At 38.9% G+C, this 19,521-nt stretch overlaps 1 protein-coding gene across 10 annotated transcripts in view; it reads right to left on the bottom strand.

Annotated features, from left to right (window-relative positions):
* nrxn3a (neurexin 3a) overlaps positions 1–19,521 on the bottom strand; it is a 275,693-nt gene that overhangs the window by 189,186 nt on the left and 66,986 nt on the right. For all 10 annotated transcript variants that reach the window (XM_082144079.1, XM_082144081.1, XM_082144083.1 and 7 more), the window contains one exon: positions 17,025–17,408. In XM_082144079.1, the coding sequence (XP_082000205.1) occupies positions 17,025–17,408 (384 nt within the window). The remainder of the gene's footprint in view (positions 1–17,024; positions 17,409–19,521) is intronic.

Here is a 19,521-nt window from a genome sequence, read left to right as displayed (position 1 = left end):
AGGCTGTCTATTTGGTATTTTACATAAGTCTTACAGTACATAAGATAATTTGAGACTATAGTCATCTGAATAAAATTAATCAATTTTCTCTCTTACATTGAGATTCATTTTAATAGTTTAAATTCAGAAATACTATTAATAATTTACTTAACATGTAAATCTGCTCCGCATAAGAAATGAAGCACATTCTGTATCCACAGCACCAAACAGGATAAATATCCAGAAAACAGCATCTGTCCTTAAAATGTCCTCTATCTCTCGAGGTTGACCATCACAGATCCTTTAAAATGTCCCCTCATGTGCCACTAGATGGCAGCAGATGTCTTAGGATGTCAACACATGTTATTAATGCAGTGATTTAAAGGGTTGCACAACCACAATTAATGTCAACATTAAACACAGAAAATTTAAAGAATTACTGCATGGACACTGTAAACAGTTTTAAAGATCCATTACTGGCTGTGAATAACCAGCATTATGCAATGTGCAAGTTTCTTAAGTATCCTCCAAAAACCACTTAAATGTGCAAATCAGTTCCCAAGCTCTGGTGGGCCCCAGGAATGGTTTATAGTGAAACCCTGAAGGGGGCTTCTGACACCCGCAGTTGCCATAAATAGAGAATCGTAGCAATACTGCAGCAACAATTTGAATAATTTAGAGCCGCCCTTGAAAGAGGAGGACCAAATACAGTTGGCACATCCTCCTCCACGTGCCTCTCTGCTCCTCCCCACGCAGACACAAAAAGATTTACTCTGTTCTGTTTCAGCCGTGATTGTGGAAGCAGCTTGCGGACCGCTCTCGTCTGCGCTCATTTAGCTTCAGAGCTGGATTAGAAACAGTTCAATAACTCTCCTGCCACTGAAAATAAACTGTTTTCAACCGCAGAGCCGCACTGCTTACAGCAAACCCACAAGCCCTCCATGAATCCCTCTCTTCTTGGGTTTCTTATTTTACTGCAGATAGTAGAGAATAGCAGGGAGAGGCCCATAAAAATCAATAATTTCTTGTAATATTTATTATTTCTCCTCGATAGCAAATAAAATTAAATGTAGAGCTACCAGACTGACATTTAACGTGTCTTCTCTGGAGTTTGGAAGACATTTCAGAGTCACAAACTATGCTCAGATATGCCAAGACATCAAAGTCTACAAGTGCAAGATTTCAATATGAACTGAAATAATTATCATCAAATTATTCAAATTCATTCAATTTTGATATCCAAAGTAATATTATATCTCTGTACGCTTACTGTAAGACAAAACAGTGTCTGACTGGTAATATATATAATTGTTATAAAATATGTCTTAATGTATATAATATACTATTATTATACAGTATATATATATAAATAATATATATTTAAATTGGTGCCAATGCAACTATATCTATTATGGGCACATATGCTAGCTGCTATGTCATAGTTCCCATGTTTCTGCTCTCTCTCTCTCTCTCTCTCTCTCTCTCTCTCTCTCTCTCTCTCTCTCTCTCCACTGTGCTCTCCTTCCTTGTCCTTTCATGGCTCATTTAAATTGTTCTAAGGAAAGAAAGCAGGAATGATAGTGATTGGCTTAGATTACTACAGAAACAGTGGTGTAACAGCCTGATTTCACCCGAAGAAGGCCCTCGACTTACAATAATTCATGAAGGTTTTTGAGGCTGCCAACACCTGCGATCTGAAAATTCAGCAGGCCCATGAGTGTCTACTAAGAGCATGTTAGGTGGATTATCGGGGGCCGTCACCTCTTGCTCCTCTAACCAGCTGTGACGGGGGGGGCAAGCAGTGACAGAGACCTCGGCTGTGTGCATGGAGAGGAGGGACAGAAAAAACACATTGATGTAAAATGAGATATTGTGTGGTGTGAATGCGAAATGATGACTAATTTGCATTGTGTCAGCTTGAATTTGCAGTGTGATAAAACACTATTTAAATGCTCAGGACTATTCAGTGACGTGAGAGTCAGCTTATACATTACAAGTTTACTTATGAGACACTATCACCATAAAGTCTGGTCCACAGTGCAGGTTTAAAAAAAAAAAAAGAACTACAAGAACAGATTTATGACAAACATGTAGAGACCGACCACATTTTTTTTCCGTTTAAACTTGAGTTTAGGAGCAGATAAATCTGAAACCAAAAATATCTCCATATAGAAAAACATACAGGGGTGCTCAAGGATGTCAAGTTTACATGCTACATCGTAATATCACTTAACTATTAGGTCAGAAATGTTAATGATAATTACTACACGGATGTTGCATTAGCTAAAATAAAATAGAAGGAGAAGGAAGGAAAGAAAGAACAGACATTCTCTCTTTTGGCTGTTTGCTGTCTGAGCTAAATTAAAAATATTAACAATATTAAATGTACCACAGTCTGTTCATTTCAATAATTATTCAAGTCTGCAAGACAAAAGTGTTCAGAGACAAAACCAAACCACAACAACAAAAATTGGAAGGACAAATGCTTCCATTTGCTCTGAAAACTGAAACAAAATATTGTTTCTGCCACAACAGAAAAATAATTAGTTGCTTTCAGATTCTTCTGTGCTCATGTCCTCCTAAATCACAGACTCAAACAGAAAAAAGAGCAATGCGATTAGCTCAGAGCAACGGAAATGCATGCTAAACTGCAACATTGGTATTATGGAAGATGGCAGACTGAGATAAAGTGTCTTGTCTTTTAAATTTCTGCTCTGTTTATGCATTTATAAACCTGTTTCCTGTGTGTATGGGTATATTCTGTCATAATTCATCAGCAGACAAACATTCATTTTCATCCTAAAATGATACAAAAGTACAATATTTCATATAGCATATCTGGAGGGTCTTTATTCAAATAATAATAAAAAATTCAGTCAGCTCTAGATAAACTTTATTTTAAGATATTTAGTGATTCTAATTAATTCAGTCTAGCTCACCACTTTTGATTAGTCATGATGAACTCTCAGAAATGAGTTTTAATCCTGATCTGTACCAGAAGAGTTCTTTGAAATCTACTAAATAATTCATCAAAATGCATTTAAAACCTGAAATGGCTTCTGATATCTTGATAAAAAAAAAATGTAAATAAAAAATCCAGGTCTGATTACCTGTCCAACGCAAAAAACAAAACAAAAACAAACACTTCAAGACCTAAGGAGTTTAGTCAATACTTTAATAATGTATGAATAAGGATATTTCAGTAAAAGATGCATGCTGTGCTGCCATAGACTTTGGCCAATCTTAGAAGAATCATAATTATGCTGCCCATCTTTTAGAACAGCCCTTTATGGACATCACAAGTGGACCTAAATAATAATAATAATAATAATAAAAGCTATGTAAAAAAGGTCCATTCATAATACAAAACAGGAATGTATTGTAACAAAGACAGAATGTAAGAATAGAGTGAGAAAGGGAAAATAAAGAGTGAGAATGTGAAAACTCTTTGACAGTTTGAAATATCCAATATCCACAACTGTCAAGGAAAGCAATGCTATCTCCCATTTCCTCAGGCGATGGCGGAGACCACCTCTCCCCTCTCGTGATGGAATGGCATGTTTTGTATACTCTTGTTGAACACTTTCTATTGATGGGGTCTGATATGTCAACACACTGATGCATCTCGCAAAAGAACGAATCATTTTTACCCGGTCCTAAATAAAGAGCTACACAAAGGCGGCACAAAGTTCCCGTCTGGATAAGCTTGTGTACCGTGGCCAAATGAATGCTGTTGTTAGTGCTTCACTGATTGGCTATTCAGCATGATTAGAGACTTTTCAAAGAGAGATGAATGATAGAGAGGGAAAATCTGCAGAATATGAGCTGATTTCTTGAAGCTGTGAAATCAGGCAGATTGCTGGGGATGGGGGAAGATAACAAGGCCTCGGGACCATGGGGGCGGCACGTTTTGATCGACTGCTGTGAAATCTTATACTGACGTGTTTACCCCTAAGACATGACTTGAGTGCCGATCCATAACCTCAACCTCAACGTCCAAGGTGCCTGAAAATGTGGGCATGTACATGTGTGTGGAATCATGTGTGTAAGGAATAATGTGTGCATTGTGCTACTGATGGACATGAGTACCCCTGAAATGACAGCAATGATCGATCAAGAATTGTGTCGCTAAAATTAACACTGATCTAAGACCATTGAAACACAACAACATAAAGCAGCAAAATGGGCACTTCTAAATCTTCATAATTGTTCTTAACTATATCTATAAAATAATATTTACGTTTTACACTTAGGGCCAGATTTACTAACAGCTTGCGCCAGAGCATACCCTCTTTGGCGTTAAAAAACTACTGTCAGGATTTACTATAGACACACAGTGGAAAAATTAGCACTGAAAAGGTGTGGACAGATATTTTTGAATAACCATTTGAATAACCATTTTGCTGCTTAAATGGCCTTACTGCATATGCATCTGTAGGAGTTTCTCTTTCGGACGCAAAATTTATGGGAGGAGAGTGCTTAAATGAATCATGCAAGGTGATTTACTATTAGCACTGTTCAATTTACTGATATTTGCGCCATTATACATTTTTTTAAACCAGACGCTAATTTGTGCAGCTCTTGGTAGATTGCGTTGGGCATCATGGAAATGATCCAGCTGCGTCTGTGATCTTTCATTTGAGCGTCGTCAGTAGATCACACATCACTTTCCACTCCCATTGACCCTTTTTTTGAATTGCACTCTCACGCTAATTTACCCTGTTTATTAAATCTTGCCCATGGTTTATATCATTTAATTTGAACTAAGATTCACTTATAAAAACTTTATATAATTTCATTTATTTTAATTATATAGTTTTTATAGATATTGAATATGTACTCTCTTCATGAAAATATATATATATAAACACACACATACACACATACATACATATACATATATATATATATATATACATATACATACACATACACACACACATAAATACATATACATATATATACACATATATATATATATATATATATATATATATATATAAACACACACAGACACATACAGTATGCATATATATATATATATATATATATATATATATATATATATATATATATATATATAAAATGGACAAAACATGCCTTGCCTTACGTAAGGTAAAAGTTTTACGTTTTTAAGTTTTATCTTACCTTTAGCACACGTAACCCTCAAGAGCACTAGACCCTATACAAAAGTTGGATGTGATGGAATGGTGAAAGACATGCATGTGCGTGTATTTTTGTTTTTGGATAAATGGATTTGCAGCTGCATGAATAAACTGTTCGAATGTAGATCTTTTTTTTAATTCTCTGTTTTGTTTTGTGAATTTTGCCATGAAATGATATACTCCAATCATTGTGCATTTTACAAAGGTTCCTCCCCCTCATCATCTCTTCAAAGAGAATGAAAGAGAGACACAGAGAGAGAAATTAAGGCAATCAAAAGAAAAGACAACCTGAGGAAAGAGTAAAATCACTGACATAATTACCCAGATTAGGCTCGAAAGAGTAATTGCAAGATAAACCCTCACGGATGTCATCTCTATGTGCTCTTTGTGGCTTAATCAGAGACACTACAGTATCAAATCAATATATGCAAAAGCCTTCGGTGGTAAAACTTGAAAGTATAACAGAACTGCAGTGCACTACTGAGGGAACCTGCAGTTTGTGTTATAAAGTTTTACACTAATCACACAGGCCTCCGTGCCACATGGGTTGCACTACGGTCAAGGCTGGGAGAAATATTGTATTGCTGAAGATGGGGGGGGGGGGGGGGCACAGAATGTGAGTAAACTCAGTTGTGATTATACTTGAGTGTTTTTAAGGGACCCATAGCTGTAACATTCAGTTCACTCTCATGTGATTTAAGGGCCGTGGCTGTGGGGTCCACTTTGGCTCCCTAATGCCCCCAGGCCAGCATAGATGACCTTCACACTACCTGAATCAATAGCAATTAACTCAAGCACTATAGCCAGCGGTGCTTAGGAGAGAACCAAAGTTCCCAGTACAACTTGGCCTGTTTGCAAACACAAAAACACCTTAAAACATGGAGTGTAGACACATATAAATGATATTAACAAACCGCATGGCAAACCATGCATACAAACAAAATATCTAAGCCAATTATCAACATATCAGCTCTTCCCACAATTATCCGATCTCGTTATTTAATTTAGCATTACTGAAGCATGACCTGTCAAGGTACTTTTGTAATGATCGGGGCCGTTCACACGGAAATGAGGTTATGCATTTATTAACAAAACAAAATAATTTTGTACATTAATGACTGATGGAATTAATGTGCAAAACGAAATCTCAGCACTAAATTGGCAAGGCACATCAGACGATGCGGTAAAATGAGTTCAATTACCGCATGAAAACAAGTTTTACCTGTTTACACTATTATTTGTTCTACTGTGAGCTATAACAGCATTGCAGTTTTCAAGGAAAATGTGTCTGAAAAAGACTCATCATTTAGATATAACAGATTTAATAAAAATATTTAAATCTGTTAATAAAACAGTTCCCTATCAGTCGGTCACTCTCGACGTACGTCGTGACCGATGAATAGGAATCTCGCTAGAGAGGCCAATCTACTTCGAGTGAAACTAATCGAGCCAATGCACATTGGCGTGCAATCATTTGCATCAGCTGTTCAGCCACGCAGCGCGGGTAAATAATGAGCAGAAGGTGCAATTGCACTTCAGCTTTTTGCTTGGGGGCCAAGCGTTTCGATGCTGTTCTCTTCAGTGAAGCTGTTTATATTAAACGAGCAAGCTTTCCTGGAGGATCTCTCACATCTGGTGCGGGCGAAACAGCGCGGCAGTGGGGTCTACTTCTTTCTCTCTCTCTTTCTGTCTTTTTGTGTTTGTGTTGTTTGTAAACTGAGCAAAACAAAAAGGCTGTTCTTACAGCTGGTACAGTGCGCCAAGAGCGCTGAAAGGCCGTTCTTACGGCTGGTAAGATCGCCGCGAGAGAGACAACAGGCTGCACACTTCCCTGTCTGTGTTCACTGTGACCGTTCCCCTGCATGCTTCAGCACCAAGGAGAGCAGTCCCCTAAAAGAACTTACACGGCTAGAGCGCGTCTTTTTAAAGATGTCACTCTACCTGTGTGTTTCTGGATGCGATCGATACCTGGAATCGCGGGATGGTCACGAACGTCGTGTGTCTGGGCATTTAACATGCTGATGCAGCGTTCGTGGATGAGTCATGTACCCATTGTGGGAAGATGGCCATCTCTGAGCTACGGTCAAGACTCTCGTTCCTGCAAAGGGGCGGAGTCCCTGCGCCTCTGCCGCGATCTAATCCTCCACGTCGCGGCAGAATGTGTTTAATCGCCTCAGTCTGCTTTTGTACAGCTGGTGACTGGTGTGCTCAACCGTGTGGCAGACGAGCTATCAAGAGCTGTGCTCCCGGGAGAATGACGACCTTTGGGGACCTTTCCCTGGTGCTTCGAGCACTCCAGGATGCTCCCTTTGAGCCTATGCAATCAGCAGACTCAAAGCTTCTCTCCATGAAGACTTTGCTGGTGGTTGCACTGGCCTCTGTCAAGAGGGTAGGAGACCTGCAGACATTTTCGGTCGACAAATCGTGCCTAGAGTTCGGGCTGGGTGACCACCATGTTGTACTGAGACCCCGGCCTGGCTATTTGCCCAAGGTTCCTACCACTCTCTTCAGAGACAAGGTGGTAGTGTTGCACGGTGTACCGATACTTCAAAAGTATCGCGATACTCGGAAATTAAAAACGTCACGATACCTAAATTTTTCAGTATCGATACTTTATAAAAAAAAAAAAAAAACAAAAAAACAACGCCTCCCTATGGACGTCTGTGTTTTTTTCCTGACGCACGCAGCAAAGAACCTGCCGCTGTCAGTGTCATGTGACAAAACACTACAGCGAGATGGCTGCATGTGCGAGCACAAGTGGTCCACGACCAAGCGGCAACATTCTAATCTGAAAAATGAAGCCTACCCGGAAGTGCGAAAAACTGCAATACATCGAAAATCCGCTAGGGGCAGGTCCCAAAAGGGAGCAAATGTCCATACACCCCATGTTAAAATGTCCGTTTTCACAGCATAAATTCATATTTTTACAGGTTGGTCCCATGGACTTTTATTGTATTTTTCGATAGGTTCCGAGTGCCTGACAACTGTGAGGGGAGTGATTTTTTTTCTAACTCGTTAGTTTAGATCGTATTTAGATATAAAATGTATGACAAATAAGGGCGCGATTGACAGCTTGATTGACAGCTGACAACGAGCATAGGCTGCGCCGAGTGGAATTCCTGAAATTTGACGTCTCGGCCATGATCTGACACAACACATCATACCTGTAAGTTATCCTTTCTGAACATTTGTATTGAAATATGGCGCCGCCCATACCCCCATAAACGGCCTCAAAACCGTTCTTCAGAAGTCTATGGGTGACGTCACAGACGCTTTGTCCATATTTTTTACAGTCTATGTCCACGACTCGTAGAAAAAGATGACGCGAGGAGTGACATATGGAAGTACGTACGTTGCCTACCTTTCTCTGTTGCACGGTGCACCGATACTTCAAAAGTAAATCGGAAATTAAAAACGTCACGATTCCTTAATTTATTAGTATCGATACTTCTAAGAATGACTGCGTTCCAGATTTGTAAGGCCGGCGAGTCGACACACTGGCTGCGTGTCGTGTCCGTTTTTATTTCGGCTCCCATGTTAACTGCCTGCGTGACACACGAGTCTGGGCGCAGCTCGAGACGCGCGGAAAACGCGTCCATGCTACAAATAGAACTGACGCCTATTTTTCACGCGACACGCAAGCGTGTTGGAAGCGTTTCCAGGCAAAATAGAACAGGAAAAGATGTTTCTATGTCATTTTGACACGAATACATATTAAAAAATGACATTTTGATGTTTGAACGTTTTGACATAAATACAATAAATGTCATTTAAAAAAAATATTATCGATTTTCAAATATTGCACCTCTCAAATACAGAACGAATTATTCTGTAGCCTATTTTGCCGTCAACACTGCCGACGTTGTCTTTGCTGCTATATATTTATGTTTAACATGAAGTATAGGCCTTCCACACATCTCTCTCTCCCCACGTCAAATATATCACCAATGAGGCTTATCATATGTTACCAATATTAAACATTGTTTAATATAATCACTGTTCATATTTTTATTCAAAGTTCAGAATCAAGATAAAGCTCTTATGTTTCTTATGATAAATGAGATAATGCTGCTAAATTTATATATTTTTTTACCTTGAATGTCATTGCTCTAATTTATTTTTTATATTTCATATTTTGTTCAAATGTTTAATATATCTGCTGTTCATATGTTAATTTATTAGTGTGTTATATGATTAGAATGTTGTCCCGGTTTTAAAATAAAGCACAGCAATGATATTTGAGAGTGTTTCTCCCTTTTCAGGAAAAGTATCGAAAAAGTATCGAAATCGCAATACTTGACTTGGTATCGGTATCGAAACAATAATTTTGGTATCGTGACAACACTACAAGGTGGTGAACCTGCAAGCACTGGAGGCAGACCCAACCTTAGCTTTGCTCTGTCCCGTTCGCGCTCTTCGTCTGTACGTGGACAAAACTCAAAGTCTCAGGACCTCAGACCAGCTCTTTGTCTGTTACAGAGCCCGGAACAAGGGAAAGGCTGTCTCCAAGCAGAGGATGGCCAACTGGATAGTGGATGCCATCGCCTTGGCTTACCAGGCACAAGGCATGCCCTGCCCGCTCAGGTTGCATTCACTCCACGAGAGGCGTTGCATCCTCCTGGGCGCTGACACGTTGCTCCTCGCTAACAGATATCTGTAGAGCTGCGGGCTGGGCGACACCTAACACGTTCGCTAGATATTATAGCCTATGTGTAGAGCTGGTCTGCTCCTGTGTTCTCACCCTAAAAGGGTAGAAGCACGGAGAGGCCCAGCTCTGTCGGCTTGCTGCACCCTCCTGTGCACCCTTATTGCTCCAGAGTGAAAAACCTGTTGAGTCCTCCAACACCTTCGGTTCGGACGTGGCAGAGCGTCCGGCACCAGGCCTTTATCCGTTGAATCCTTGAGAACCGGGTCTGGGCTGGGTCCCATATGTGTGACCCTGCGGGGATCTCATATGTGTATTTCTTCCACGGCTGCTCCTAAACGGAAGCCCATGTCTTTCCCTTGGGTTAAGTCACCCAGTATTTAAGATGCCGTACAAATACAGTATGTTAGTCCATATGTATATCTCCACATAACTCCTTCGGGGAAGAATGTGCGTTCAGCAGTGTTCTCCTTCCTAACAGAAGGGGCACGCTTTCCCTGTGTTATCCAATAATCTCACTGTATGGGTTATCACGGAACAACAGTGACAGATACACTCTGTGTAAGCCCTCTCCTATCGTCTTTCCAGGCAAGAAGGGGCAAGAGGCTCGCACAGGGCACTGGATGGGGTCAGCAGCTGTGGTGATTTGGTAGGGATTACTATTCGTCGGTCACAACGTATGTCGAGAGTGACCGACTGATAGGGAACATCTCGGTTATGTGTGGTAACCCTCGTTCCCTGAAGGCGGGAACGGAGATGTACGTCCCGTCGCCACATCTGCTGCGACCCGCCGGGGAAGCCAGCTCATCTGCTCAACTCCTCAGCAAAAAACTGAAGTGCAATCGGCTCGTTTAGTTTCACTCAAAGTAGATTGGCCACTCTAGCGAGATTCCTATTCGTCGGTCAAGACCTACGTCTCCGTTCCCTCCTTCAGGGAACGAGGGTTACCATACGTAACCGAGATGATTTAAATGATACTAGCTTGCATTATTATTACATATAAATGCACAACATAGACTCCGGATATAAACCGTAGCAATCATTGTAGGTTTACATCTCAGGGACTGTAATGTATCTTCCCGCGGAAAGATGGCACTTGAAATTAATTTGCTTAATAACATGTTGTTTTAAAGGGGACCTATTATGCCAAATTCACTTTTGCATGGTGTTTGGACATAAATGTGTGTTGGCAGTGTGTGTACACTACACAACCACCCTATAGTGGTAAAAATCCACTCACTCCTTTTTTTTTAATCCACATAAATCATAAGCAGTGTCTCCCAATGACCTGTTTTCAGCCATGGGGCTGACAGCGTCACAACCATAGACTGTAAAAAATATGGACAAAGCGTCTGTGACGTCACCCATAGATTTCTGAAGAACGGTTTTGAGGCCGTTTATGGGGGGTATGGGCGGCGCCATATTTCAATACAAATGTTCAGAAAGGATAACTTACAGGTATGATGTGTTGTGTCAGATCATGGCCGAGACGTCAAATTTCAGGAATTCCACTCGGCGCAGCCTATGCTCGTTGTCAGCTGTCAATCAAGCTGTCAATCGCACCCTTATTTGTCATACATTTTATATCTAAATACGATCTAAACTAACGAGTTAGAAAAAAATTCACCCCCCTCACAGTTGTCAGGCACTCGGAATCTATCGAAAAATACAATAAAAGTCCATGGGACCAACCTGTAAAAACATGAATTTATGCTGTGAAAACTGACATTTTAACATGGGGGTGTATGGACATTTGCTCCCTTTTGGGACCTTCCCCTAGCGGATTTTCGATGTATTGCAGTTTTTCGCACTTCCGGGTAGGCTTCATTTTTCAGATTAGAATGTTGCCGCTTGGTCACAACAGCCACAGGCCCCACCCACGAATGTTGACAGACACTGCGGTTTTAACATAGACCCGCCCTGATCGAGTTCACAGCGAGTTGTACACATCCGCCATTGCTGCACTGACGAGAATGTAGGTGTTGTGTGGCTGGATGTATTAATCCACATAGCTCTCTCTCTATTTACTACCGAAATCTGAGCCAGCCGCTGAAGACGAGGTGGATTAATTTTGTTTTAGAAGAAAATGCTCCCTCAACTCCACCGAAATTTGTTTATGTACTTATGCACTTCTTCTTGTACTGTGTTTACTCAGCTCTTACGGTGATTTTCTGGAGTAAAACTGACGCTTCATCTTTTGTGTGATGTACAATAAACTTTATTAAACTCATCAGTATATTTTTGGCCATCATTCAGACAGGGTCCTCTACAGCAGTGGTTCCCAACCTTTTTTTGTCTGAGACCCCCTTTTTCCCAAGAAAATATTTTAGGGCCCCCCTTCACATAATGACATGCTCTTGTAAGCTTGCAGCAAGGATGACAAAATATGTTGTTTTCAAACAAACGGTATGTTTACTATAAACAGATATGTTTATGCACAAATAATAGCCTATAATATTGAAAATACAATAACAAAAACATTAGTAGGCCCTTTGTAATTTAAAAATGTAAGCCTAGGAGTAGCCTATAAATTTGCCCTATTTTAAATGCAATAACAAAAATATCAGTATTCACACTTGTGTGTAGGTAAAAAAAGAATGAATATAGGCTATTACTAAATGACTTCTGTCTGGGACCTCAATACTTGCATGTTATTTGTGAGGCTTTATCAATGTGAGGCTTTATTTTTTAGGCTTTTGGCGCTATTCATGGGTTTCATCAGGTCCCTTTCCACAGGTGTATTATCAAGCACAATGCAGTTTGCATTCATAATCTAGGTGCTTGATTTTATACACCTGTGGAAAGGGACCTGATGAAACCCATGAATAGCAAGCGATAACAAACATGCGTTTATTAACAGAATAATGCGTCTTTCGGAAGAACATTGTAGCCGGAACTACTTCTCTCTCTGTGTGCGTCTATGACGAGTCACGCAGGTACTGGGCTACTCCACAGCGGCAGCGATCCGAACCAGGGTAAAATAGTCCCAATGTAATCACTTATTATAGGTGTACCATAGTGATTCAGGATAAGACAAAAACACGGTTTGGAAAATGGATTCATGATGAACTCGCTCATTATATACATTTTGAACAGAAAAAAGTTAAGGACTTTTATTTAATACAAATTGCTCAAAACTTTTCAAAATATGACGCGACCCCCCACAGAGTTCGCTGAGGCCCCCTTGTGGGCCGCGACCCCCATGTTGGGAACCGATGCTCTACAGCAGGCTTAATAGTGGATACAATCAATGACATATACGTTTTAACCATAATTAAACTAAACTATACCTGTTCCATCTCCATACAGCATATATTCTCTGACTCTGTAGGCATTATTGTCCGACTCCGGGTCGAAATGAACACCGTTACTGAGAGTTTTTGTTTTGATATTATCATCATTCCGTGAGATGAAATTGTTCTGACACTGAGCGCGAGCTTGTGAGGCTCCGCCCCCTGAGCCATGCTGCTGCAGCTCATTTGCATTTAAAGCGCACACACTAAAACAGCATGTTTTTCTGAGCCCCAAAAAGTGACAATTTAAACATGCTGTAAAAAAAGGGTCTGTTGGGTATTTTGAGCTAAAATTTCACATACACACTCTGGGGACATCAGAGACTTATTTTACATCTTGTGAAAAGGGGCATAATAGGTCCCCTTTATTGGAAATGTGTCTATTATGCAATAACCATTTCATAAAGCAATCGGCACTGTGCTTTATTGTGAATATAGTCAATGTTATAGACAATGCTAGAGTAACATACAAAAAAAGATACAATATTGTAATATGTATAAAATTAAAATTAAAATTGGGCCTCTATAATGAATCCAGCACTGTATTCATCTCTTTAACCCCTCAGAATATAGTTTTCTGAGCTCATATTTAGTTGGGGTGTTTGTAATTTTAAGCGTAAGATAAGTGATGACCTTGAGAGATCCTAGCTGCATTCTGTATAATAGATTTAATAAATGTTAAGGAAGCAGAATTCAGTTAATTCAGACTCTCCAGCTTGCGCTGTTTTATATTCCAGCAAGCTATTCAGTGAGGGAAGTTTTCTTTGTTTAGAATATAATTCATGCCAATCAAAAAATGACAGAGAAAAAGACACATTCATATTTATATTCATTAAGTTTGTAGGCTTTTGTTTAATATAAATGTATGTGACAGAACATGTTTAGATGTTAAAGCTGACTAATCGAAAATTAACAAAGAACATCTGGAAGTATATTTTACATAAAATAATATAATACATAGAATAATAGATCAATCTATCCATCTATATTATTTTTATCATTAATATTAGTAGTAGTAGTAGTAGTAGTTGAAGTAGTAGTAGTAGTAGTAGTAGTAGCATTACTAATTTCTCATCTGCATTTAACTTGCTTTACATTTGTTTATCAGACATTTTCCCCAAAGCAACAGATGAATCACGAGCAATTTATCATAAAGCTGTCAACAATATTAGCTTTACTGCAAAGTAGTACAAAGTAGTATAGAAGCTAGCTTAATAAAAAAAGAAATCCATTAAATTCCCTTCATTAAACTATTTGAATTTCTAAAGTTAATTAGGCAAACTGCAGCACTTCCATACTATAAATTTCAGTCCAGCACAATGTCAAATTTCCTCAAGCTGGAAAAAAGAGGTGTTCGTCAGGGTTGAAATGCTGAGTGTGCATTAGAGAAAATCTGAAGTGTATGTGTACCGACAGGAGTACAGCGTGGTGTGTGACAGCAGCCAGTTGTCTGGCCCGAGCAGCAGCTACAGGCTTCTATGAAGCAGATAATAGATCTGGACAAATATCAGATAGTCCTGATATCCTGAGTGAGGGTTTAAGGCTATAACACACACACACACACACGCACACGCGCGCGCGCACGCTTAACATCAAGCAAAGCACGCATTTCTCACAGCGCATATCCTGTGCAATGAAGCCTGCGAATGTCCTTGAAATTCACTTCAAACTTTCCAAACTTTATGAAAGATTATTTTATGGATGGTTCGAGTGGTGTTGTGTGTGAGGAATTGGAAGCAAGCAGAATACAGGTGTTTCTCTATAAGACAACTATAAGACATTTGACTACTTGTCTCAGATGGTGCATCCGATGATCCAAAGTCTGTTTACTGACAGTGATGCGTATTGCGCAGTAAAATGTGAAAAGCTGGCTGAAATTACTAGTCTTAACATAACTGACTGGCTTGCTCAATGAGTCAGGGTGCACAGATTTTACCAGTCCACCAGGAATTTTTTCTGCGTTTTCTATGTAGATGCTTCTATGTAGATGCTCTTCAAGCATCTTAGCTAGCATCCCTAAGAATGCTGTAATTAAGTGTGTAATTAAATGTAATTAATAAAATGAAGTGCTCTTTTAAATTTTAGGGCTGTCTAGTCATTTCAGTGTTTGGTTATTAGTTCAGACATGAGCCATGCAAATGAGCATTCCAGGTGCACAGATTTCATTGCTATCAATCATAACAAAGAGTTTGTGTATGTTTATGTGTGTGGGTGACTGACACTTAGAAAGCTGAATATTTTGCATTGTGGCATAAGTGTAGTCGAATGACAATGTTTAGAAGCATCTCTATGCCCTTGCAGATGATTATGACTGACATTTATGGCAAATGAATGTGCAGGAGGTTGATGTACAGTCTGTATTCTCTGTCAATGGAGTGTTAAACTGTTGTATATGACTTTTACATCTGTCTAAAAACATTGCACGAAGACAGAAGATGATAGCATTCCATGTGCTCTAACAACACAAAAACAAAACAATTAATGTCAATGTCAATGTCTGCCCCTCGACACATATTTTTGTTATTTAGAGCATTTTCATTCTCAGAAACATGAGCCTAAAATCTAAAATTTGAATGTCCTGGATGTTTTTGTGAATCCATCCCATAAGCTACATAATACATATATATATATACAGTATATATACAGTGTATATATATATATATATATATATATATTAAGCAGCAAATCAGAAATTGGAGTAATGATCACCAAGATAATCTTCATCCGTGACCTAATCCTTAACTTAATTCTGACCTTACCCCAAAAATAATAATAATTTATTATTTCTAATCTATTTGCATTTAACTTGCTTTATATTTGTTTATCAAACATTTTTCCCCAAAGCAACAAATGATGCAAATCACATGCAATTTATCACAACGGTGTCAACAATATATTAGCTTTACTGCAAAGTACATAAGCAGGCAAGCAACATATATAATACTGTTGTTGTCAAATACTATTGGTGATTTGATACAGTACATGCTATAGAATTGTTTTCTTGAAAAACAGTGATGCATATTTCGGTCTGTATTCATTGAAGTATATAGGGAGCTGTAGATACGTCACTGTAAACAGCGTTTACCAAGATGGCAGGATGAAGAAACTTGACTTAAAGGGACTTGGCAGTACTTGGTTCAAATCCTTTGAGAACTACTGCTCTACTGCGTTTAAACTACAAAAGTGATTATCAAAATATGTTATATAGACCAAGATTAAAATAAAAAGATAACAATGGTTTCTTGTAATATCAACTAAATGAATGCGGCGTAATTCAGCCCATCAGAATACAGCTCTCTTGCCAACATAATAAGCAATTTGCTATGCTCAGTGTTCACAGACATGCTGGAAGTCCCTCTATTACCTGGTTACCTGGAACCCCTGCGTACCGGCCCATATGGAGTCATTCTAACATGCAGTCAAAACAGACTCAAGCTAAAGATTCACAACCACTCAAAAACCCATTCATTTCCTCTACCAAAACATTTGTCTCAACATTGTTACATTTCACTTAATTTTTCATGCAAATAGTAATCTCTTTGCCTATGAAATCTGCAAATCTGAAGATCTGTATGTGGGGTTGGACTTTTTCCAAGTTATGACATCATCACAGGCACGACTCCCCAAACGCCGGAGAACATCAGCTTCCATACAGCAACGTGCTGAGATATTAATGAGCTTATAGTTTAACTGATTATGTGAGCGCTAATCTGCGGTTTACAAACAGCAGCAGATGGGATTTTGTAGGTGAGAAGCTAAACAAACTAGCGTGACGGTGATTGTAAGTTGTCTTTTTTTTATCATTCAAATGTTGCAATCGAAACTAAACCCGCCTCTCGTGTTTATTCTAAAATAAAATGAAAAATGTATTCTAGAAATCCAGGCCTGTTGACTTTATATGAACTAATAAAGGAAAAGTAAATGTAAAGGCAGATAACTCACCCCTCTCGCAGGAGCGGGACCAGTAACCGGTCCCTGTGCAGTCGCAGATAAAGCGATTCCATCCTTCTTTGCACACGCCTTTGTTCTTGCACGGATAGCTGTCGCACTGCTTGACTGGCATCTTGTTGCAGGAAGGTTTGATGCCTGCACCATTCTGGTCCTCAGCAATTTGTCTGATGTCCTTACTGCGACCGTCAATGAACAGGTCCCGAATGCATCCGACATAGCCGTAGTTTAGCATGGCGGTCCATAGTTCAGTGGGAAGGATTAGGCCTGCCCGATTATCAGGGAGGCCGCCTAGGTACATGTCCCCCTCCAGGTCCAGGATTTCATTTTCTCCACTGGCAGTGAACGGAGTGCGACGGCTGTTAACAGATATGGTGCCTGGGAATAATCAAAAGTGAGACAAAGATTATATGAGCAATCCTTAAAAAATTCAATATATTCACAGAGTTATACACAGAGGTCCAAAATCATTTTATGTTTTTTTTTTTTTTTTTTTTTTTTTGCAGTTTAGGTATGTGTTTAACCTCTAAAATGTCCCCAGAAGTAATTTTAATATGACAAAACGTATGGTTAAGAAAGGGATAATGTACATCCAGCCGGTTGTTATCGCAGAATAAACCCCGACAGGGTGATCAGGACCCCGACGCGAAGCGGAGGTCATACCACTCATACCATACAGTCATACCACATACAGTATTACATGATATTTCACCACAAAAATAATTATGGAAATAAGAGATATTGATGAGATGAAACTGTTTTAAAATCGTACTTGTTTGTTATCTTAAATTCCATTACAGTGTACAAAATAATCGTCACAAAATGGCAGCAGCTGCGTTTATATGAAACAAGAGAGAGCGAGTCCGCGATACTGGATGACATTATTAAATAACTGTTTTAATATTTTATAAGCTCACCAAACACGAAACATCAATGAGGAAAGATTGTTCCTAGCAAGCGTAAAATGGCGATTATCGTGACTTTAGTGACAGTAACCCAGATGGGCCTGCGTTATCAGTTTTTACCGGTTGTTATCGAGGGAAAACATACCGCTGGATGGCACAATTGACCAATCAGAATGAAGTATTCCACAAAACTCATTAAACTGGTGTGAGTGAGTGGAGGTGGGACTAATTTGCATATTCATGGATCCACGTATACTAAATGAAACAAGGGTGTAGAGTTACATTCAAGCTATTTTAAGGACTGAATAAAAAAATTTGTACAGGATTTTTTTTATGTTAAAATACTTTCAAAGTACATGCTTTTTTCCCTTCTTTTTTTATGTGGACAGACTGTAAACTAAACAACTGTAAATTACTGTACTGCGTAATCTCAGACAGTCTGTCCTGTGTCTGCTGTGCACAAGAGACAAAGATAGGGATATAATGACCATCCATAGACTATGAGATAGAGAGAGTGGGGGGCTATGAGAGGATTATTTCCTATTTATGACCTCATCGGGAGTGTGTGAATCTTGTAAAGCGGTGTCTCTCATACAGACACGCAGATGTAAACAATGCATCCCATGTGGGGAACCAGGGATCAATGGGAATAATCTCTTCAGAACTGACACTGGTCCAGTCACCCACATGGCTCTGTCTAAAACCTCGCATTATTGATATCCTACAAGACCTCCCAAGGGCCCTGTGCTATGAAGTGATATGGAGTAGTCGTCGATCGATTCAGAAACAGAGTGCCAGCGATTCAAGGGCAAAGGAAGGAAGAAAGAAAGAGGTGAATGAGGATACAGAGAAAGATAGGGGGGATAAACTCTAATAGAAAGTTCTGTCAAAGTAGATGTGAAATGAAAATGTCAGCCTGCTTTGGACTAAATGTGTCCATTATTGGTGACTAACCACTGCGCTTTTTGTTTAAAGCTGTTATCTTTGGGCTGCAGAGCTTAACGGCGATGGAAAACACACAAGCAATTACAGTATCCAACCGATTTAATAATGAAACAAAGTGGGAGTTCTTCATGAGCTTAAAGGTAAAAATTGGTTTTAAAAATAAGACAATTTATCACAATGTCTTTATTTCTAAGAGCATATTACCCACATCGAAAATGGAAATATAGGATATTTCTCTTTAATTGTACTTATAATGTTAGTAAATGTTAGTCATTTCTGTCGCAATTTTTATGTACAAGGCCATTTTCAACAAATAGTTTTTAACTGCTTTTGTGTGTGAAACATGCTTAGAATTAAATGTTTAATTAGGAATTAAATTTTGTAATCCTGTAATCTCTTTGCATGTGAAACAAGTCACTAAATAAATAATAATCAATCATTAAATATTAAATAATACATGAATACAATTTATAATTATTATTATTATTAATGTTATTATGATTACTACAATTATTATTATTTAAAAAATATATAATTCTCATATATTTACATTGAATTACTTGCCATTTATTTATCATACATTAAGCAACAAATGAGAAAAATCACATTTATCATAAAGGTGCCAATAATATTAACTTTAC

Source organism: Leuciscus leuciscus (assembly GCF_965113295.1).
Source record: "Leuciscus leuciscus genome assembly, chromosome: 17".
NCBI lineage: Eukaryota > Metazoa > Chordata > Actinopteri > Cypriniformes > Leuciscidae > Leuciscus > Leuciscus leuciscus.
The sequence above is the reverse complement of the archived record's forward strand: the minus strand, read 5'-3'. Positions and strand labels throughout refer to the sequence as shown.